Source organism: Chenopodium album, chromosome 3, assembly GCF_948465745.1.
Source record: "Chenopodium album chromosome 3, dcCheAlbu1.1, whole genome shotgun sequence".
Classification (NCBI taxonomy): Eukaryota; Viridiplantae; Streptophyta; class Magnoliopsida; order Caryophyllales; family Amaranthaceae; genus Chenopodium; species Chenopodium album.
In genome coordinates, this window is record NC_137836.1 from 25,123,048 (window position 1) to 25,146,894 (window position 23,847).

The 23,847-nt window shown below is 34.4% G+C and overlaps 1 protein-coding gene and 1 non-coding gene across 4 annotated transcripts; both read right to left on the reverse strand.

Moving 5' to 3' along the window:
* Nucleotides 1-4,068: 4,068 nt before the first annotated feature.
* LOC145623908 (galactan beta-1,4-galactosyltransferase GALS3-like) lies at nucleotides 4,069-12,489 on the reverse strand. 3 transcript variants are annotated; one of them, XM_081676820.1, is made up of 3 exons: nucleotides 11,054-12,488; nucleotides 4,974-5,098; nucleotides 4,069-4,312 (listed from the first exon to the last, which is right to left on the reverse strand). In XM_081676820.1, the coding sequence occupies exons 1-3, from the start codon at nucleotides 12,142-12,144 to the stop codon at nucleotides 4,290-4,292; spliced, it is 1,239 nt and encodes a 412-aa protein (XP_081532946.1). In that variant the 5' UTR covers nucleotides 12,145-12,488; the 3' UTR covers nucleotides 4,069-4,289. The 3 variants fall into 3 exon arrangements, with proteins under 3 accessions (XP_081532946.1, XP_081532945.1, XP_081532943.1); XM_081676819.1 differs by having other exon boundaries at nucleotides 4,070-4,242; nucleotides 11,054-12,489; XM_081676817.1 differs by lacking the exon at nucleotides 4,069-4,312 and having other exon boundaries at nucleotides 4,569-5,098; nucleotides 11,054-12,480.
* An 11,008-nt stretch (nucleotides 12,490-23,497) lies between these two features.
* Nucleotides 23,498-23,603, reverse strand: LOC145625767 (small nucleolar RNA R71). The gene has a single exon (XR_014110671.1). It is a non-coding gene; the product is annotated as a small nucleolar RNA R71 (small nucleolar RNA).
* Nucleotides 23,604-23,847: the final 244 nt, after the last annotated feature.

Genomic DNA, 23,847 nt, shown 5'->3' on the forward strand with positions numbered 1-23,847 from the left:
GATAATTAAAAATACAATTTTACCAAAATAAATTCTCCCAAAATAATTAGAGAGGGCCGAACATCGAGCTTCCCATAGGTCAGTTTTCGGGATTTCTCTAGGATTATTTAGGAAGATTTTTGCTCGATTTTAAGGAATAAATAATTGTATTAATAATATAGAATAAATAATTAATTAATTAATTACCAATTATTCACCAATAAATAACCAAGAAAAATTATATTTTCCATACATGGATCCCACCTGAATCCCTGTGCCAGCGCCAGCGTGATTCTGACCTCCTTAAACCAGCCTAAACCACCATTCTCGCAACCGAAAACCCATCCCTTCCTCGAAAAAACCTCCTTCCCCACCTGCGCTCCAAACCCCCTCCCCCATTCGACCCTTCAGTAGCCCCTTTTCCCACTTCACCTTACTGGTTGCAAAAAATTACCACCATGAAACCTTAACCCAAAATCGAAACCCCTAATTTTAATTTTAAGGTTTTGATTTTGGTTTAAATAAGGTTTTAGCGTGTTGATTCAAGGGGAAAAAGGGCGAAAATGGATGGTGGAGTAGCGAATTCAGTTCCTTGGCGCAAATGAGGAGGTTTGGGTGTCGGTAAGTTGTGATGAAGGGTTTTTGAGGAAATAAGGTGGTTTTCAGGTAAAGGGAGGATGGTTCAGGGGAAAGGAAGGGGCGACGATGATGCAAGGGGTGTTGGGGTGGCACCGACACTGAGGTCTAAGGTGGAGCGCCGAAGAGAAGATAGTTAGGGTGGTGAGCATGTGGCTGGCTGAGGAGTTGTGGGTGGTTTTAGTGGTGGTTTTTTTTTTAAAAAAAAAATTTCGAGGTTTGTTTAGTTAATAATTAATAATCAAATAAATTTAAACTAAAAACCCGATAAGATGCAGCCACGTGTCAAATATTAGCCTTACTGACTAACGTTGTTAACTTTCGTTAGTCATTTGGGCATTTAGTGACATTTTTATCAAACTCAATGATGTATGGTGAATTTGAAAATTTTCATAGGTATATGGTGAATAAAAAAAATAACTCAGGAGCATTTGGTGAAATTTCTGTAGTTAGAAATTCAAATTAGTTCTGGCTTAACCTTATAAAAAAAAGTTTAAGGTCTAATAAGTTTAAATAAATTCATATTAGTACATACTTCCTCCGTTCTTTATTACTTGACCCGCTTTAACTTTTACACTATTCACCACCCCTCCTTTGACCGTCTTTTGTGAATAATATGTGAGAAAAAATGTATTTATGTATGATTTTTTGGATTCGTCTAAATAAGTACTATCATAATATATAACTTTTATAATTTTTAATTATGGAGAATTTAAGTTATTGATCATTAAAGTTTTGCATTGACAAGCGTGATAAAAGAAACAGATCAAGTAAAAAAAAACAGAGGAAGTATAAGTTACTATAAGTTTATAAGGTCCAATAAGTTTAATAAGGTCAATAATAAGTTCCAATAAGTCAACACAAAATCTAATAAGTTCTAATCAAGTCTAATAGTAAGATTCAATAAGTTTTAATAAGTTCAATTAGGTCTATAAGTTCAATAAGGTCTAATAAGTTCTGATAAGTGCAGGTCTAATAACGTGAAGAGATTACACCGTACGTAAAAAGCGGAAAAGAATTTAAAGGTAACACTTTAAAAAAAAAAAAAAAAAAGAGTAGTAGTAATGTAGGGAATAATTTCAAGCGTTAATCCCCTATCTTGAACCCCACTGTGATCATACACTAAAGTACGGTGGCGTCCAAAAGGTAAGAAGATAGAGCAAAAGAGTCGTCAACAAGTTTTAGGAACTTGTAAACCGTTCACAGGGTGAAGGTTACACCCCTTAACGATCCAAGAGATCGTCAACTCCATCAGGTCTTGAACCAAATATGGGTTCGGGGATGAAGGTACAAATCTAACCTAAAAGAGATTGAACCTGCCCTAATAATAGGCCTCTACTTTATTCTGATCGTATTCATGTGCGCTTTCTGATTAACATGCAATCAATAGGATTAACCCTAAACCTGTTTAACTATGTTGGTTGAATTTAATGCACAAATAAATCTATTATTGGCGATCACTTGAATTATAATCATATTAACCCTAACAAGATTATTAAATATCTTATTATGCGTGATTACAAGTACCAAATTCCCTTTAAACATGTATAAAAGGTGTGATCAAGCAATAACAATAAATATCAAGCAACATAATAATAATCATAACAATAATAAATATCATCATAAAATTATAATCATAATCAAAACAATTATAAAAATAATCATGAATCATGTTAAAGAATAATAATAGCAAGATCCTAGACATGATACTAACAAGATTAATAACAAACCCTAGCATGTCAATAAACAATAAAAATTAAATATTTAGCCCTAACATGATACTAACAATCATAAATATTAGGAAGAAAATAAAAGGCATTACACTTTTAATCATATTTGATATTAAAGTTACCCTAGACATGATACTAGGAATTATAATAACAATCTAAACATGATTTCTACATCATAACATCAATTAAAACCATTAAAGCACTTACTTTGATGTCTCATACCTCTTTCTAATAACAAAATACACGCGTTAGTAACTTCAAGGAAAATAATGAACAAAACAATCAAATTAAATAATGTAAAGAGAGATTTAGGACCAAACCCTCAGAAATTAAAGCTTTCACGTCTAGGGCGAAGGCAACTTCGAATATGGCTAGGTGTTTCTAGATCTAATGAATGCGGAATTTTTATATTTGAGAGAAGCTAGTTTAGAAAAGAGAGAGAGAGGGGGAGTAATCAAGAGAACCGGTAGATTGTAGATGAATGTAGATTAAAACTAGTTAAAACTGGTTTTTAGATTAAAACTGGTTGAAACTGGTTAATGAAAACGGAGTTTTTAGCACGTTATTTATAGAGAAAATCAGCCAAAAAGATAAAATATCAAAACAAAGTCTGGCGCACAAAAAACCGAACCAGCGCCAACGCTGGCTGTTGGCGCCAGGCGCTACAGCTGGCGTTTGGCGCTGATTTCAGAAATTCACGCGTTTTCTTAAAATCAGATAAAAATTGCCGTACAGGAGGATAAAATCGTATTTCCCTCAAAAAATGCTCTTTGATTCTAATTAAAACTCTGAAAAGTCAACAAAAGTCAATTTTTCAATGCTAATTGAATTAGGAATGAAAAGAACTTTCTAGAAGAATCTAGAAGACTAAAACCATTCCTAATTGCATTAAGAATGATAAATCTATATTAGGCCCTCCCCTAGATCATTGGGTCGTATATAAAGCTCAAACCGGGCCCAGTTCAGTAAATTGGCCATAACTTCCTCATTATTCATCGGAATTGGGCTTATAATATATCGTTGGAAACTCTTGTCAAGCCTCATCCAACTACACTACTATTGGACCCATATCACGGACCAACCAAACTGGATTGGCTGTTTTCTTAAAATAAGTTTTAAAAAACAGAGAGAAGAGAAAAGAAATTAAAACTATCCGCAACACTAAACTTTCCACACTTTCGTTTCATTCGATTATGATTCAACGTGAAAGGTACTCATCACTGGGTTTGGTTTTGGGGAGACACAAATGGGTGTCTACAAGTAATAATAACAATAACAAGTTCTGATAAGTGTTTATTAAGGTAAAGTAATTAAGCCCTAAATTAGTTAATTAGGTTATTTTGAGTATCTGTTAATTTTATAGTCGGGTCATTTCGGGTATAGTTCGGGTCTCTTCGGGTCAGTCGATTTATATCGGGTTGGGTCAATTTAGATATCGAGTCACTTCGGGTTAGGTCAATTCGGGTATTGGGTCAATTCAGGTCGGGTCAATTCGGGTATCGGGTCAAGTTCAGGTTAATTCCACTTTGGGTCGAGTCAGCTTTGTGTTCGGGTCAGCTTCGTGTTGATGTTTTTGGGTCAATTTCGGTTCACGGATCGGGTCGTTCGGGTCGGGTTAGGATTGCTAGCTCTATTGACAATGATTATTGCAAACACCCTTGCTATAGATCAGTCAAGGGACTTACAATTAAATTACAAGGATATTTTAAATTATGAACATAAATAATATTGTAAGTCATTAAAAAATTAAATGAAAATAAAAAAAAAAATTCAATTCTTGCAATTTTTTCTGTACAAAATTACATTCGAAGATCGAACTCATTTATAAAGGACAAAAGGAGAAGAATATTCACAAGAATCACAACTTCTCTCCGTGTAAAACAAAATAAATGACTACCTCCGTTACAGATTATGTGAAACGATTAGACATTTTCTCTCTCTGCTTTATGTCAAATCATTGTGCATATCTGTGACGGATATAGTAATACGAAGTTAAAAAATACATTAAAAAAGAAAGATAAAATTACTGTAATGCTTAAAGTATTGAAGAAAAGAAAAAATAAAGTTAATGAAGAAAAGAGTAGCATGTGCAATTGTACATCTATACGGAAATCAAGGAATCCTATGATGTGGGTTTCAAATTTTCAATTATCTAATTCCAAGCTTCGCTTGGTCCAGCTGTCAGACTTCTGTCATTTAATGACTTTTAAGATTAAAACAAAAAAAAAAAAGTAGAGGATGCCTTTATCCACTTGCTCAGCCAGCTCGATTTGACCCTCTCTTATAACATTGTTCGTCAATGTTACAAATTTTTGTAACATAAAAAAAAAAAAAATTTGGCCATGTTCTTATGGCGAACATTGTTGATGTAATGATCTATCACATTATTAGTGAAGTGTATTTGTCATTGCTTTGTAGATTGAAGTATAGTTCCAATGGTTTCGAGTTCAAACCTCTTGATACTTGGGGTGATCAATCTCATGTTAGTTTCTAGAACGAAAGGGGTGTCGTCTCCTATTGTTATTGAAGTGTCGTTGGTAAATTGTTGACATGTATCCCGGCGAGTGGCTATTGTACCATGATAGTGAAAATACTTGATGAGTTTTTCGGTTTTATGAGCAGACTCACCCTGGAAGTTCTTAGACAAGTGAACGCCGGTGGCAAATACGTTTCGTGGTTGTACCGCGTACTTCCGGTCCCTCCTTGCTACTTTCTTTACGTTTCTATATACAAGCTTCTCCATCACCCATTTTCTGAAAATGATAGTGTAGGTTAACCAAAGTGAGTATTGTGTCAATTAGAAGCATCAACGGTGTTGCAAAAGGAAAGATCAAGTCAAATAGTGGGAAGTTCAATGGATTTATTACAACACTGTTATTATTATAATAAATGATGCTTTTCAATCAAGAATCTTATCATTAAGGCATTTTAAGAGAAAAATCAAATGCCAATACTCACACGTTTCCCTGTCCCTACAAGCGCAGCTCCTTACAAAACATTGAAAACAACCCTTTTTTTGAATTTTTTTTTTTAAGTAATGTTATATGTAATTCTAAAGGCTATATATTCTCTAAAATATTAATAATAATAATAATAATAGTAATAATAATAAATTCTACTCTTGAATTTTGTAAAAAATTATAAATTTATGACAAAAACACGTGTAAATCAGTGTATTAGTGTTTATTTTTATGATATTTTTTTTAAAAAACTTTTTACAATTTTCAAATGTAAATTTAATTATTATATGTAGCCGTAAGGTTTATGTATAACATTTTTTTTTTAAATGTCTCATTTCTCAAAATTGAAAACCCTAACATTATAATATGTATACTATTTCTCCCTCTTCTTCTAAACCCCACTAACATTCTATAATATTTTTCTCCCTCTCTTTTTAATTGTAGTAATTCCCATTCATATTCTCTCTTACTTTTTCAATTTTTTTAATTCTAAACCATATCATCTCTTTTACGAAGTATTATTTTATTCTTTTGCCTAAAACTATATAGTTAAGGGTATTGGGACAATTTTAAAAAATGTACTTTTTTGGTCACTTTAGTTGATACATTTACTTAAAGTATGTTTAGATCACATAATTTCATTAACTGGTTTCATATTAGATTATAAAAACACGTCTGTGTATGCTGCACATAATGTCTTTAATTTTTGTAATAAAAAAGTTTAAAAATATGTATTTGAAAAATAAACATTAATACAAAGCTAAGACTTAATTTTATAAGTCTTCTATTTTTTTCAAGTGCACTTAAATTAGTCTTTTTTAAGTTAAGAAAATTTTTCAATTGCAGCCATTTAAAGTTTTTTATTTTATTTTATTTTTTTTTTAATTTTTGCCAATTGAAGCCATTTAAAATTAAAAAATCCAAATTGCAACCCAAAAGTACTAAAAAATTGTAAATTGCGATCCAGTTTGATTTTTTTTTATATATATAAATTTTCATGCCAAAAAATGTTCCGTTAAAATTTTAGGGCCATTTTAGTGTTTAAGGTAGGGGCGGAGCCAGGCATATTAAATCGGGGAGGAGGGGGGATAGATGAACATTACATAGTTTGACAAAAATATTCGGGAAAAAACATCAATACTTACGTGTACAACTCAAAAATTCCAAAATACTACTTGATAAAAATTCAACACCATATACCAATTTTTCCTCCAAAAATAACCGCTTATGAGTTCGGAATTTTTGAAAAATTCGAACATTAAATAATATAGGCTATTAAATGCGGTAGTCTTAATTCATAATATCCTATGACAAACGTAATTTAGGGGGTTTTGTTCATGCAAATTCATAATTAAAATTATTACTTAAATATATACTTAGGGTCTGTTCTCTTCCGTTGAAATTCAGTTCAGTTCAGTTTAGTTCAGTTCAGTTCAGTTCAGCTCAGCTCAGCTCAGCTCAGCTCAGCAACAACAATATTAATAATAATATTAACAACAATAATAATAATAATCAATAAGTAATAAATAATAATAATAATAATAATAATAATAATAATAATAATAATAATAATAATAATAATCAATAAATAATAATAATAATCATAAATAAATAATAATAATAATAATAACAATAATAATAATAATACTACTACTAATAATAATAATCAATAAATAATAATAATAATCATCCATAATGAATAATAATAATAATAATAATAATAATAATAATAATAATAATAATAATAATATGTACATTTGTATATACACATATGTATAGTAATAAATAGTTAATAAATAATCAAAGATCACTAATCCGTAGTTAAAAATCACTAATTAATAAGTTCAGTTCAGTTGAGTTGAGTTGAGTTCAGTCAATCGGAACAGACCCTTAGTATATACTTAGTATATGTTAATAAAAAATAAAATGGAAGGAATACTTCTTAAACATTAAAAAAAATGTGAATGGAAAATACTTCACCAAATGACAATCGTAATTTAGAGGTTTCGATCATGCAATATCACAATTACAATTATGTAATAAATATACTTAATACTTGTTAATAAATAAAATGGAAGGATTTTTCATTAAAAAAAATTAGGGGAAAAAACCAGAAGAATGGAAAGAATACAACACCAGGATTGAATCTCTAGTTTCTTGTAAACAATTCCACTCATCACCACTCCATCACATTTGTACGGAGTATCCTATACTTCCTCTGTTCTTTATTACTTGACCTGATTTGACTTTTACACTATTCACCCTCCTCCTTTGACCGTCTTTTGTGAATAATATGTAAGGAAAAATATATTCATGTATGATTTTTTTGGATTCGTCTCAATAAGTACTATCATAATATATAACTTTTGTAATTTTTACTTATGGAGAATTTAAGTTATTGATCGTTAAAGTTATGCATTGGCAAGCGTGATAAAAGAAACAAGTTAAGTAAAAAAGAACAGAGGAAGTATATACTATCCTACACAATAATGTATGTAGCTAATTTTTTTGGGGAAGTGAGGGGCAGTTGTTCGTGTCCCCCTCTAGCTCCGCTAGTGCCTTAAGGTTCCGAATTAAGCTCAAAATCGACATAATATTAAAATAACGTAAGTGCCTCATTTTGCATATAAAAATATATCAATTTCTGTGCAATTATTTTTTGCCGCGAAAATGAGGCACTTACATTAATTTTTTGACAATTTTGAGCTCAATTTGGACCCTTTATTGCTAAAATGACCCTTAACAAAACATTATTTTGGCATGCAAATCAATGAAAAATTGAAGTAGGCTGCAACTTACAATTTATTAGTACTCTTGAACTGAAATTTGCAATTTTTTTTAAAGGCTACAATTTCCAAATATAAACTTTAAAATTTAAATGGCTGCAATTGTCAAATTTTTCTAAGTTAATAAATATATTCATTTTGTTTTTTCTAGTGTTATGCTCGCTAAAATCGATTCTATTTTAGGTTATCATATACACCAACAATAAAAATAGACACTTTAAAAAACGAAGGGAGCATTTTTTTCATTAGAGCATCCACAATAGTTGTGCATAAGAACCTGCTAGCAATTTCTAAATAATTGCTAGAGACATGCTAGCTATTGTGGAGCCACAACCTCTCTTGTGGCTAAGCCAACTACATAGCTCTATAGAGCTATATAGTTTTACTTCACCTAATGTTATTAATTTTTTTTGTTTAATGTATTTATATATTTTGTGTCATCATGTGGGATATAATAAAATTACAAAAGAAATAACTTGTCATAATAGAGGTTGTAGTTAAATCATGTAGCTTGAGAAATAATGATGTAATAATCTTTAGCTACATGTACATGTAATTACCCATTGTAGATGCTCTTATGTACTACGTTCGTTAGCGCAGCATACATATTAGATCAAAATTTAGACCAAGCTGGATATTTATTATTTAATGGGGTCCAGTACTTTGCACCAAAGTGTGTGCATTGCATAAACTAGGTTAGCTAGATGCCTAGATATTGTTCCCCCCTCCCCCCAAAAAAAAAAAAAAGTATTAACAAGAAACAAGGCCATCATATTATCAGTAAAATAACTAATCCTCCAACAAGTCTTGACATGTTTCGATAGACAAGAGTAATTAATTACTATGAATAATACGGATTATTTATTTGCACATAATTATCAATCACATTCACGTACACATGCAGTACGTCATGTGATAAATGAGTCATTGGACAAAGTTGATAGCCATTAGCCACATAAATTAATAAAATTGAAACTAGTACAGCTGTTTTAATTTTTGTAATTGTTCGGTGCAAGTTGTTTAGAGGAAGATGGCTAAAATAACATTAAATAAAGGGACAAAATATTAATATACAAATCAAAATCTACCTCAGTTTTGGTGTTAAACTTGCAAAGAATAGGTAGAGCCGTAGAGGCATAAGAGCAAGTTTAGCCCCAACTCTTAATTCTTTTTCCATTTTTTTCAACACTCCCAAATACTTAAGACTTAATATACAAATCAAAATCGACATGATTATTTCGAGTCTTAAGATTTATACTTAACACATTTCCCATTTTTTTTCAAAAATCTCACGCAAGTCTCAAGTTGAGTCTTGAAATTTCAAGACTCAACTTAAGACTTGAGATTGAGACCCGTTTCACCTACTTTACTTTTATTTTTATTATCCTTTATTTATTTTTTTTACACTTTTCTACATATAATATGTCAAATATTTAAGTCTTAGGGCTAAAGTGATAAATTTGTGTAAGTCTTAGTGAGTCTTAACAAGAATTTGATGACATCATTTTTAATGGGGACTACCGAAAATAATGTCACATCCAAATCTTAAAACTTGGGCTAAACTTGCTCTTAGAAGCAATATGGTAAAGAACTAAAGATGTATCTAGAAATAATTAAATTCTTAATTAAGTATTTAATACGAGCAATAAAATATTTATAATGAACTCAAACGAATTTGAAAACAGTTACAATTTGTCCTTTTCAAAATAATTTGATATCTTGGCACAAAATCAAGCTTTGCCTATTGTGGACTATGAAATTAGTTAAGTTCCGTCAAATATCAAAATTCTAGAATTCAATTACAAAGCCGAAAGCACCATCCAAAATTAATTTCAGAAAATATCAGCATACCAACTTCGGTTATCCACAGCGTTTGCTTAGCATGTTGGCTAATACGGAATAGATTTATAGCATGACTTTGTAGGGAAATTAAATATAGTCTTTGTAGGAAAATTAAATATAGTTATTAAAAAAAAAAAATCTACAAATTCAATACATGTTTTAATTTCTTAAAGACTTACCAAAATAACTATTCTCTTCGTCCCCTTTTGATAGTCCCTTATGGACAAATTTTAGTTCTAAAATGTTTACCCCATTTGCCTTTTCCAACAACTATTAATATGATTCCCTTCGTTTCTGAAAGAACGACCCATTTAACCTAATTTTAGTCCCAAAAAGAATGACCCATTTACATTAAAACATTCACCAATTTGCAACAATATTTGTGTAAAATTAGCTTCCCCATATAAAAATTTGATTTTCTATGTAATTTTATTACTTTCTCTTTCTATTTTTTTTACAAACCTTATGTAAATTTATCTTTTCAATATACTTTTGGATAATTTGCCAATTACTACCACAAGTTAATACCACTTTGTAAATTACCAACGCAAATTAAAAAAGTTGTGAATTACTACCGCAAATTTTTTTGAGATATTGCGATTACTACCAAACCCCCATTAAACCCAACTATGACGTCATTATAGCCCTTTAACCATACGGAGGGAGTATATTATTTTTTCGGAAAATAATTTTGACACACCAAAAATTGATTTTCGCACAACTTTATGTGAGAGCACACTTTTTTATGCTTTTCTCACTGGTGTGCCAAAATTAATTACGGATGTACCAAACTCGATTTCCCTATTCTTCTTTTTGTTTTATTTTATTTTATTTTATTTTATTTGTTTTGATTTATTTTTATTGTTTGATTACCAAATTTACTCCATAAGTTTGATGAGATTTGATTCCAAACCTCATGCCCAGAAATAGGAGGCCTAGCTAAGACATCTAAGCTTCATATCTATGTTACTCTGCCATCCTATTGTGAGGGAGCCTCAAATCTAGTAAATCAACCATGTCCATTACAAATTTAAATGATAACAATTTCTATCAATAATAATCTTAATATAAACATATGAACAGAAATAAAATTAAGATAGAGTAAGAAATTGAAACGTACTTGGATGTTTTGCCAGCATCTTGGGTAAGACAGAGCTTATTAGACATGGGAACCTGCTCAATTGTGAACTGAGTAAATTCTTCGAGCGAATCAGTGACGGATCTAAGTGACAACTTCGGAGGAATATAAATGTACTCATCCACATCGAAGAAGAACATCCATTTAGCATCGAAACGATATCGATGCAAGCAATCATTAACAAGAAGGAATTGATTATGATAATACCCGTCAAATCTCTCTTGCTCCTTAACATCCTGCAAGGAAACATACCCAAGGTCCATCCAAGGTTTCAACACCTCGAAGACCTCGGGGTGGATCCCTCCGGAATCGAAGATTACGAAATGAGACTTCTCCCCGAACAACCTCACGTGGTACGCGATCCACTCTCGCATCCTCTGAGGACTGAGGGTGCCGTAGAGTGGGGAACCGCAGTAGAGGTAGTCGTATTTCGGAGGGGAAACAAAATGAGATACATCCCATGATTTCGGTGGTTCCACTACAGCAATGAGCGAGTTGTTCCTTCGATTAGTATCCGGGGCATGAAGAATAAGCTGGCCACCAACGGATGAATCATCTACAATTCCAGCAGGAAATGTACAGTTGATAATGACGACAGTGTATACCCTTCCGAACCCCCAATCAGGGAGAATTTTATAAGCTTTGACAAAAGATGAGCTGTTATTATTCGAATTTTGATACTCGCAAAGGTACGTAGGGCGAGAGTAGACTTGCAGTGGCTTTGAGGACAGACCAATGATGGAAAAAGTATTGAGCCCGCCGCGGTAGGCGGACATTAAGATAAAGCTATACGCGGCGGACCCAAATGGTTGGAACCATCGTTTAACTAAGCCGTGTTCGAGAATCTGATCTACTTTTGGTGGGGGTGGTTGTGCGATGTTTGTGGTGTTGGCGGTGGCGCAAGAGAAAGGAGGGAAGTAAGTGGGGAGGAATTGGAGCAAAACGGCGCAAGTACAGATCAAGAGGAGGAGGAGGGCGGCGAGGATGAGTTTAAATGCGGCGGCGGAATTGCAGGTAAATCCTAGCAACAAGTTTTTGTCAGATGATTTACGAATTCTCTGATCTTTTACCATTGTAAGGAGGTGAAAATGAAGAGTTTTACGATGGAAGATCGCCGTCTACAAAAAGACTCAGAGAGGCGGGGAGTTGGTCTGAAAATGTTAAAGAAGCATCTTGCTTAGTTGTCTTGTACTTTTGGAGTTACCACGTCAATTCCACCAACTTCAACTCGTTAGACATTTTTTAAAACGATTACTACGAGGTTTATTACGCGAGAAAAATGTCTTTTGCTGCGTTTGGTTAAGACTTAAGAGCGTTTTCAAAGCTGATTTTTTTTTTTTTTTTTTTTCAAGAGAAGTAGAGAACTGTTGGAAGTTCTTGATATAAGAACAAGAGTGTTGGGGAAAAACAAAGTCCCACATTGATTGGGGAGTGAGGTGTTTCCTTGTTTTTATATTGTAGTGCTTTATCACTACTTAGTTGAGTGAGTTGGAGATGTGTGTTACTCCACACACACACGCCCGAGCCGGGTCGGGCTCGGGCCTCGGGGAATGCGATGCGCGGGCGTGGGTCCTTGTTATCTTTTTGGAGAAATTTTATTTCCCTTTCTTTATTAATCAGAATATTCCTTTTTGTCTGTTGGGATTATTCTTTCTGACTGTTGGGATTACGGAATTAATTCAGTCATTAATTCCTTGATTGTAGCTGACTGATTAATTCCTTGTTTCTTGCCTCGGTTGTTGACTAACTAAATTAATCTGGTCATTTTCTTGGCCAGATTCTTTCCACCTTTTATGCTTCCCGTTTTTCGAAAGTAATAAAATATAAAGGTAGTGGGGTACTTGAGAAAATAAAAAATTAAAAAAGCAATAGGAGGAGAGAGAGTATTATGTTGGGTCCACTAAGTGTGAGAAATAAATTAAATATTGTGAAAACTTTCCAAAAAAGTAAATGGAGCAAGTATTTAAAAACGGCCGGAAAAGAAAAGTGGAGCAAGTATTTAAAAACGGAGGAAGTATATAAATTAAAAAATTTTACAAGTTTACAACCTAGGAGAGCTAAAAATAAATAAATAAATAAATAAATAAAAAACAGAAGTGGGGTTCTCAACATCTAGCAACTAGAAACGGAAATAGTTCTAGCAGGGAGTACCATTGTAATTTCACCACTATTTTAAAAATAAAGGCAAATAAAAGAAAATAGAAAGGGGACACGTGAGTGTAACGGGAAACGATATTTTATAAAAAGAGTGATAGAAAATGAGGTGAACGAGGCCACTGGAGGAGGAGATTGGAGGAGTTAAGTAGCTTCACAAAGGAATTCGCTTGGAGTTCGCCGACAATAGAGGAGGAGAATGTTCGCGTCAAGCGTCGACTAGTTCTTGTACGTCGTTGTGTTTCCTTAAATAATTAGAATTTATATTTTGGAATTTGTAGTTGATTTAGATTTGCAAAATTGTAAGTGAATGTGAATGTGCCTTGATTAGCTATAAGTAATGGGTAATATGAGTACTGGGTAATTGTTAAATGCTATTTGTGTGGAGTGAATTTGTGTTGTATTGTTTTGTTGGTGGTAAATCTTTGGTAGTAAATTTGTGCAATGAATGTGCTGATATATGTGTAAAGAATCGACTGAATATTGTTAAGATCCATGTAATTGCTTCATTTGATAAATGCTGGTTGAAAGTCTTGATTATGGGTCTGTTCTCATTGACTAAACTCAGCTGAACTGAACTGAGCTGAACTGAACTAAATTGAACTGAACTGAAATAAATATTTTATAAGAGAAGGAAATTAGGAGCTAAAGTGAACTGAACTGAACTGAACTTAACTGAGCTGAATTGAACTGAACTGAATTGAAATGAAAATAAATGTATGAGAACAGGCCCTATCGCCTTTCGAGTTGTAAAATTGATAACATTATGTATTTGTTGTTGGTATACTTTTGTAGTTTGTTGGTAATTTTTTTAAAAAATGATATAGTATATTAATATGTTATGTTGGTATTTTTTTTACAAGTTAATTGTTTGTTGGGAAAGGATTGAATTAGTTACTGGTACATGTACTGTATGCAGAATATTGAGTTGGTAAAAAATGTACATTTGGAAAATGATGTTGATTATTGTTTTGATGATGACAAGTTGGGTGACAATGATGTTGAGGTTGACGAGGTGTTGGATGGTGATGAGGATGAATGTATGATCACTGATTTTATTGAAGGCGGTGAAGAGGATGATTGTATGATTACTTGTGGTACTCGTGTAAGGGAAAATGCTGTGGATAAGGATGATGGTGGCTGTCTTGCTATGAAAGTGGATGCACCTACAGTTGGAATGGTGTTTTCCACTTGGGATGAACTGTATAGTTACTATAGGGAGTACGGGAAACAAGAATGATTTGGTGTGGTGTGTGCTGGTGGCACAATGCTTAAAAAGGATGGGTCATCACCCAAAAATGTCTGCAATTATGTGTTTAAGTGTGAAGTCTATGACACAACAAAGTATAAGAGTGTAGTAAATGGGAAGAGGGTGGTTGTGACTCACGACCCTTTGGTCAAAAGAAAGTCTAAGAAGTGTGAGTGTCCTATTGTTTTATATGCATCCATGAATGAGTTTGGTGAATGGAAGGTGGTTAATAATGTAAATAACAATCATAACCATAGAGTAGAACCCCAGGACTCAAATCACATTGCAATGTACAAAAAAGACAAAATAAACAAGGTAGTGGAGAAGAGAATTGAAAATGATTATGAAACCGGATCCTCTATTCCTCATATTTTCAATAATCTAGCCCACCACAGGAATGGAGCAGAAAATGTGGGGTTTTAAAAAAAAGACATGTATAATATTGTGAATAGGAAGACATGGCTGAAGTTGAAAGACGGAGATGCGATGACTATGCTTGATTACTTCCATAAAATAGCTGAAGATAACCAAAATTTTTACCATATGCATCGGTGTAGGGAATATTTCAAGTCATCCCTCACTTGAGCCCCGCAGTGATCATACACTTAAGCATGGTGGCGTCTAAAGGGAAGGAAGTTAGAGTAAAAGAGTCGCCAACAAGTTTTAGGAACTTGTAAATCGTTACAGGGTGAAGGTTACACCCCTTAACGATCCAGGAGATCGTAAACTCCAATAGGTCTGGAACCATGACTGGAAGTTCGGGGATGAAGGTAAAAATCCAACCTAAAAGAGATTGAACCTGCCCTAAAAATAGGCCTTTACTTTATTCTTCTCTTATTCATTTGCGCTTCCTGACTAACATACAATCAATAGGTTTACCCTAAACCTGTTTAATCTATGTTGGTTGAATATTAATGCACAAATAAGTCTATTATTGGCGATCACTTGAATTATAATCATATTAACCCTAAACAAGATTATTAATTATCTTATTAAGCGTGATTACAGGTACAAATTCCCTTTAAGTATGCATAAAAGGTGTGATCAAGCAATAACAATAAATATATCAAGCAACATAATAACGATCATCATCATAATCATAATCATAATTATCATAATCATGTTAAAGCATAATAGCAAGACCCTAGGCATTATACTAACATGATTAATAACAAACCCTAGCATGTCACTAAACAATAAAGATTAAAGCTTTAGCCCTAACATGATACTAACATGATATTAGGAAAGAAATATGAAGCATCACAATAATTATACATGATATTAGAAACTTAATTATCCTTAAACATGATACTAGGAAGCAATAAAACATCCTAACATGATACTAGGAATCAATAAAACAATCTAAGCATGATTCCATATCAAAAGAGCAATAAAATAATTAAAGTACTTACTTCGATGCCTCGTACCTCTTTCTTTCACGTCTAGGGTGAAGGCAACTTCGAACATGGCTAGGTGTTTCTAAAGCTAATGAATGAGGAATTTTGTAAGAGGGAAGATTTAGAAAAAGAAGAGAGAGAGAAGATTGTGAATGTAGATGGATTTGAAAACAGGGAGATGAGACCCCTATTTATAAGAAAAATAGCATGGAATTGACGAAAAATCATATTAGGAATAAAATACCTCATATCGCAAACGACAGGAGCCAGCACCAGACGACAAACTCGTCGCTAGGCGACGAAGGTCAGCGCCTGGCGACGACTTTGTCGTCTCGCACTGGTCCAAAAATCAACGCACTTTTCCACGCGTAATTACCTTTAACACCGGTTGCAGGTAATTAAGCGCCCGAGCGGTCTTTGAAATCAGATTTAATATATTTTATTCTAAATAAACCATTCTTTAAAAATATAATTAATAGGCCCTCCTCTATATCATCGGTCCACCTTTAAAATCATTGGGCCTAATCTAATTTAATCCATAACTTCCTCATAAGTCATTGGAATTGGGCCTAAAATATATTGTTGGAAAGCTCTTTTCGAGCCCAATCTAACTACACTATTATTGGACCTTTATTATTGACCAAACAAAATTGGACCGGCTATTTTTCATAAATAGGAGTAAGAAAAGAAATATTTTTGAAAACAGAAAGAGAAATATTTTAATAAAAATATCCACATCACTAGACTTTCCACATTTTCACTTCGTTCGATACTCAAATGACGTGAAAGGTATTTATCACTGGGTTTGGTTTTAGGGAGACACATTTGGGTGTCTACAGAAGCCCCCACTTTGACCGAGTTTGGAGAAACGCAATTTTCGAAAACAAAAGTCAAAGTAGCGATAGGGACGGAGAATGATTCAGAACGTTTTGCGATCCTAAATCATTCTTGTAACGCTGATTGACAAGGGAAATAAACGCGTCGTCAATTGTCTATCCCTAGATCAAATACAATTTATACAACCTAAACAAACCTAATATGATTATAAGGCAAGCATAGGGGTCGAACCACAGAGAACGGTAAACACCACCAAATGTTATCAACAATTAAGCTAGTCCGGAATAGGGGATAAATAAACTAAAGTCTAAAAATGCTAAAACAAGAAATAAAACATTAAGGGAAATGGTTTAGGTATAGCATTCACTTGAACATAAACAAAGGCATAGAAATTGAATTAATTATGAACTAAACATGCTCGAATATCGAAATTAAGAATCCAATCTAGCCGCCTTCCGGGGTCAATTGGCTTCTCCTAACATAGCCTCTATGTTTCCACATTAGAACCATATACTAGGAGGTACTATTAAATAACAATCGATAGTAATGAACCTTAACTAAGTCAACTTCCGTTTCTTGTTAGCAAAGATTCACCTTTAATCAACCAACAATGTGCACTTGCAAGAAGATTAAAGAATATCAAGCATATAAAGACTTTAATCACAAATAAATCAATTCTAAACCCTAGAACATGCTCAAGGTCCAACTACACCACAACCATCCCCTTAATGGGGAAATTACTCACTAATCATGATAATAACAAGATTAATCAACAAATAATCAAGAATCAACATGATCAACAAGCAATACCAACAACTAAAATAATAATCAAAATAAACAAATAAAAATAGAGGAGAGAGAGTAAGAAATTGCTCATTAATTGAAGATGAAGATCTACAAAGGATTGAACAAGCTCCTTCTTCAAAATCCAAGTTCATTAATGAAGAAAACCTCACTTTCTCTCTCTACCAAAGAAGACTAATCCTAACCTAACCTAAAACTAATTAGAGAGTAGAATAATTGGTTATTCCATGTTTTTCTAATTACCCCAAAATTGGGTATTTATACTAAGCTAATAAAACTAGGAAAAATAAAGGAGAAATAAAAGAAGGAAATAAAATAAAGAAAGAAAAGGAAATAAAAAGAAAATAAAAGAGAAAAGAAAACAAAAGAGAAAAGAAATAAGAAAAGGAAAAGGAAAAGAAATAAAAAATAAAAGAAAAAGAAAAATAAAACCAAAATCCCCCAAAACATCATCTACCCCGATTCCCCTTTTCTTCCAAATTCATGGCTGCTCTATCATCATCAACCATCAGCAAGCAATCATCTCAATCATCACCGCTTATCATCATCATCCTCATCAAGCATCCAAGATCGTGGGCGTCCAATTTTCATTAAAAATCACGCGAAAAGGTCGTGAAATGGTTCGATCGAACCGTGGGTTGGTGCGGCCGAACTACGGGGTTGGTTCGGTCAAACCATGGGTATGTTTGACCACTCCTCTTCGATTAACGAAACCCACAAAGTCTCTGTCTTGAAGTTCGATCGAACCACAAACGGTATGTTCGAACTTGATTGATTTTCAATTTGTTCTTAATTGCTTAATTGCGGGGCCGAAATGCTTGTGTGAATTGGTGGATTGATGTTGCCGGTTTAGGTGCGGTTGATTGCGTTGGTGGTTTGCGTGGTGCAGGTTGTGTTGCTGTTGGTGCTGGTGGCGTTGCTGTTGGTGTTGGTGGAGCAGGGGATGTGCGTGAATTGGTGGGTGATTGTGGTTGTTGTTGCTGGCAACTGGAAGTGAGGCAGGGGCAGCGAAATGCTTGTGTTCGTTGCTGTTGCTGTTGTTGGTGGTTGAGAACGGTGGTGCGGCTGGTGGTAATTGGTGGTTGATTGTGGGCGGTGCAGTGGGTTGTTGGTGCTTGCGGAGCTGCAGGCTGGTTTTGGGGTTGGGGCTGCACGTGAAGGTGGTGTGTGGTGGTTTGTGGGAGGTTGCAATTGGTGGCTGCTGTGTGCGGCGGCATTGATTGGTGGCTGCGGTGCTGTGAGAGTGGGGAGCTAGGAGCAGGGGAGATAAGTATGTGCTTGGTGTGGTGGAGGATAGGTGTGGTGGGGTGAAGGATAGGTGTGGTGGCAGCAAGGGCAGCAGCTTGACTTGATTGACTCGGGTCTCGAACATCCAATGCAAACCACTTGACTTTGAAATCTGTGCTTGAACCCGAAAACATACCTACACAACCAAAAATACACATTGGAGAATCGGGACATAAAATAAGATAAATGAAATAGAAATAAATAAAATGAAAATAGATAAAGGACGAAATAAAATAAAACCAAGACAAATAAAATAAAATAAAATAAATAAAATAGGAATAAATAAAATAAAATAGAAAATAAGAGACATAAAACTAAACTAATAAAAATAAAACAAAAACTATACAAGCAAATAAAGTAAAATAAAATACGAAAATAAACTAAAGCTAATAAAATAAAGAAAATAAACTAAAACGCTCCAAAACTACCAAAAAAACAAGAAACTTATTAAAGAGAAAACAAGAGAAAGAAAGGGAAAATAAGATAAAATAAACACGAAAATGACTCTAAAACTACTCCCTAAGAGTGACATTTATGTCACTCATCAAATTCCCCCAAGCTAAACCTTTGCTCGTCCTCGAGCAAAGCTAAGGCAAAAGAGAACAAGATGGAATTATTAAAGCAAAAGAAACAAAATAGAAACAAAGAGAAAGAATGTACACTAACTCACTGTCGTAGGAATCACGGATGCATTTAGCGTATGCATCAAGCCCTTTAAACCCCTATGTCGCCAAAGAGGACGAGTAAGCTCTCGTGAGGGTTTCCTAAGAGGTTTAACCCACAACTCTTGGCAACACATAACATTCAAGGCAAAGGTGAAATCAAGAAAACTCGAGTTTTGATATTTCAAACCAAACACAAACAATGGGCTAAATGCACAAGAATACAAACCTTTCTAGACATTAAAGGTAGCCAAGCAAAAGAATAGTTAAGGTTGGTACACACATAAAGCATGCAAAGGGTAGAGAACTTAGAGGGACTTACACTCCTCCTTATCTCCAACCAAACTCCCGCATCCTCACTAGTTTTGCATCCACTTTTAAGGTGATATCTCGAGATTCCTCGAAGGAATCGGAAGAAATAATCAATGAAAAACATTTAGGCTACCCGACATCTTGGCATTGATAGCTCGCTCAATAGGCTTGGCTTGATTACCCTCCATCGGTAGTAACTAAACCTCACTAAGGTCAAAAGGTCTTAAAAGGGTTGAAACGTTTAGGCTAGGGTAAAGGGTGTGGAAATAAATTTGGAAATTGGTGGTAAACTTAGAAGTGAAGCAAGGTTGATCATTCCTCAATTCAAACTCAATAAACTACCAACTTTCAAATCAAAAATTCTAGCAACTCTTCCTCCAAGCTTAATCTTTTTCAACCAAACAACAAATATTTTTGTATTTTCTCAATATTCTCTTTTTTTTTTTTTTCATTTCTTTTTATTCTTTGCTCTCGCCTCTTTTAACTTTGAGCGGCTTTTTCTTTCATTTCCTTTATTTTCTTCTCATTTACTCAACCCATTCAACATAACAAATATAAACACAAGTACCAAAATTTGAGTTTTTTCACTTCTTTTTCATTCTTTTTCTCACTTTCATTAACCAAAAATACAAATCAAGTCCCAAGAATGCTTCACAAAAACTAATAAAGGTGAAAATAAAGCAAAGGTCCATTGGTTTGTAATGTGGTTATGCCAAAGAAGGGAAAATGGCTCAAATTGGGTTACTAAATGAGCAAAAGCAAAAGAAAAATAAAAGAAAAGAAAATAATAAAACAAAACAAAAATCCTAATTGCCTTTGTCTTCCCCTAGGTTGGTTTGGTCTCGATCTTGGGTAGATTAAGCCAAATTCTCGATATAAGCTAGCAATGCCAAGGATCCAAACGCCACACATGCAAGAAATGTAGAAGGCTAGAACAAAATAGACACATCCTCACAAAAATCTTTTTGGTTGGCATTATAACTCTTTTCCTCATCAACAATGAAAGAGTTTGGGGCTTCGGAAGCATGAAAAGGAAGAGGATCCCTAAGAGGTTCTTTGAGAAAAGAAGGGAGGAACATAGGGTAGTAGGAGATATGGTTAAACCTTTGGGAAAAAGGTGTATGAGAAAGGCAAAAAGGGGTAGCTAATCCCTCATCACAAGATTTCACATCACTAATGAAGGAATGAAAATCAATCATGGAATCCTCAAATGAAGAACCCTCATGTTCTACATCTCCCTCAAGCTCAAAAACTCCAAGGTAATCAACCTTATCCTCCTTTTCACCACGATGAACAACCTTTCCTTCTACTATCTCAACATCAAGAGTGAATGGGGGCAAATTTCTCTCAAACTCATCTCTTTCTAATGAAGCCTTATCAATGAACTCACTCATAAGGTTATGGGCTACCGTCATTTATGGCACTCATTTGGTTCTCTTTAGGATGAATTTCATGCTATTTTATAGCTCTTTTACTTAGCTTTTCCTTGATTTTACTCTCTATTTCTTTTAGTTTGCATTTTCTTAGTTTGATTTCTTTCTTTATGCATTTGTTGGTTTATTTTGTTATTTTCTCTTTTATTTGCTTGTTTTCCTTTATTTTTCAGGTTAAGGTCGTTTTCCAAGTTTCCCGAGTCTCTTCCTAAGTTTGGCATTGATGAGGATGCCTAGTGGTCTCCATTTGAAGCTCAAGAATGGAAAAGTGCAAGTTCCTAAAATCCTTGAGCTGTGCATTCAAGCCGTGGGGGCATGATTTCTAGTCTTGAGCCCGCAAACATGGAGTTTAGAAACTGCAAGGTTTCGTGTTTATCAAGAGCATTAAGTGGAACACACGAAGAGCATCGGAATGATAGGGAAGAGGGCTCCCCTGCTCCCAGGGGCGGGCGCGTGCAACCATGGAACGGCCTGGTGGCGCGGGCGCGCCTCCCTCTGGCGCTGGCGCGCCTGTCTGGGTCCCTGTTCCGTACCCAGTTTTGCGCGGTCGCGCTCTCCCTTATGGTTGGCCGCGCCTGTATGAGTTTATTTAGGGATGATCTAACTAACTTCTCTTAGTTAGTTTTTCTATATATAGATTTTCTTTCTATTTTTAGAGAGAGAATAATGAGAGAATCATTAGAGAGAATTAATTCGGAAATTAGGCTAGAATTTTTGAGAGAAAAACTCTAGATTGTAGAGAGAGAAGTTCTTGATTGTTGATTAATGATTGAAGATTGTTAATTCTAGCATTTCCTCCATTGAATTGAAGCAAGTTTGTAAGGATTTCTTTTACTTTAATGCAATTCTTAGCTTATCATTTCAATTGTTTTGTTGATTGTTCAAGTTTGAATTGAATTTGTGATTGAATTAGTTCTATTGATATGATGATGATGAAATTTTTGATTAGCTTAGTTTTGATCTTAATTTCAATGGATTGTGAGTAGTTCTCTTGCTAGGGGAATGGTGAAGCATGTATGAGTGATGGATTGATGCTAATTGGGGGAAATTGATGGAGTTGATGTTGTGATTAAATTGGTTGATTGATTAAGTGCTTGTGTGTGATTAATTGAAGAGTAGCTAACTTTGATTTATTGCACTAGAATGCATTGTAAGCTTGTATTGATACGAAAAATTGATATGTGGCTTGCTTTTGTCGATTGAGTAGGTTTGCAAGGTTCCTAGTTAGAGTATCTCGTAGTTGGTGCTAGCTTGACCTCTAGGAGATTAGCCTACCTTACTCTCTTGATTGTTTAGTTGATTTTCCCTCGCAACACTTGACTTAGTCATCTCCAATCCCAATTAGCTATGTATATTCCGAGTACATGCGGATCCTAACTCTAGTGCTTGTTAAATTTGATTTCAATTTGATTGTTTGATTGTTTTGGATGCACACACCTCACTTTATTGCTTCGAAATAGCTTAGCTTTGACTTTAGCATTCATTTCCCATTCCTAGTGATTCGACCCTCGACTTACTCTATGCTTTGTGTAGGGGTGTGTTGAGAGATTATAAATTTTGTTTTGACCAAGGGTAGATTAGTTTTCAACGACCTAGTCTCGCCTTAGGGTCAAAAATGGCGCCGTTTCCGGGGAATGGCGTAGATGATTGCTATTGTTGTTGACTGTATTTCACCTTAATCTAAAAAATACAAAAAGATTTTTCTCTTTAGGCTACATTTGAAGCCGTGCTATTGATATTTGCTTTGAGTTTTTGTATGCGTAGGATAAGAGGAAGGACTTTAGTGCCATTTGATCCGGAAATCGAGAGAACAATAACAAGGATAAGGGTTGCTAATCGTTCTTTGAGTCCAAGCTCTCCAAGAGAAGAAATTCACCAAGAAAGAGAAGAAGAGGATCAAGTAAGCATGGGAGATAATCCAAGAGTTGCTTTGAAGGAGTTGGGAACTCCCGGTGCATATAGGTTTGAAAGTGGGATTGCTTTGCCAACAACACCGGCAAATGAATTTGAAATAATACTGGCCATGATCACTTTGATTGAAAGAAGATAATTTAGTGGGGCTAAGCTTGAGAGTTCGCTAAACCATCTCAAAGGGTTTGAGAAGTATTGCAACACTATCAAAGTGAATGGTGTTTCTCAAGAGTTTATTCGGCTCAAGTTGTTCCCCTTCTCTATCATAGGTCGAGCTTTGGAATGGTTAGACAAGGAGGTCAAGCCAAATTCTCTTAGAACATGGGATGAAGTTACCAAGGAATTCTTGTCTAGGTTTTACCCCCAAAAGAAAACAGCGAAGGCAAGAGCTTTGATCCAAAGTTTCAAGCAAAAACCTAGTGAGAGCTTGTATGAAGCTTGGGAAAGGTATAAGGAGTATCAAAGAGAATATCCCCATCATGGCATCCCAACCTATTAAATCATTCAAATTTTCTATGGAGGGTTGAGTCCTCAAGGAAAATCGTGTCTTGATGCGGGAGCCGGAGGCCCAATCATGAACAAATCCGAAGAAGAGGTTGTGGACATTATAGAAGATGTGGTGCGCCATTACATGGATTGGCAAGAAGGAGAAAGAGAGTCTTCAAGCAAGAATGGATCAACGGTTTACTTGGTTGATCACCATATCACCATAATGCCATCAACAATCTAT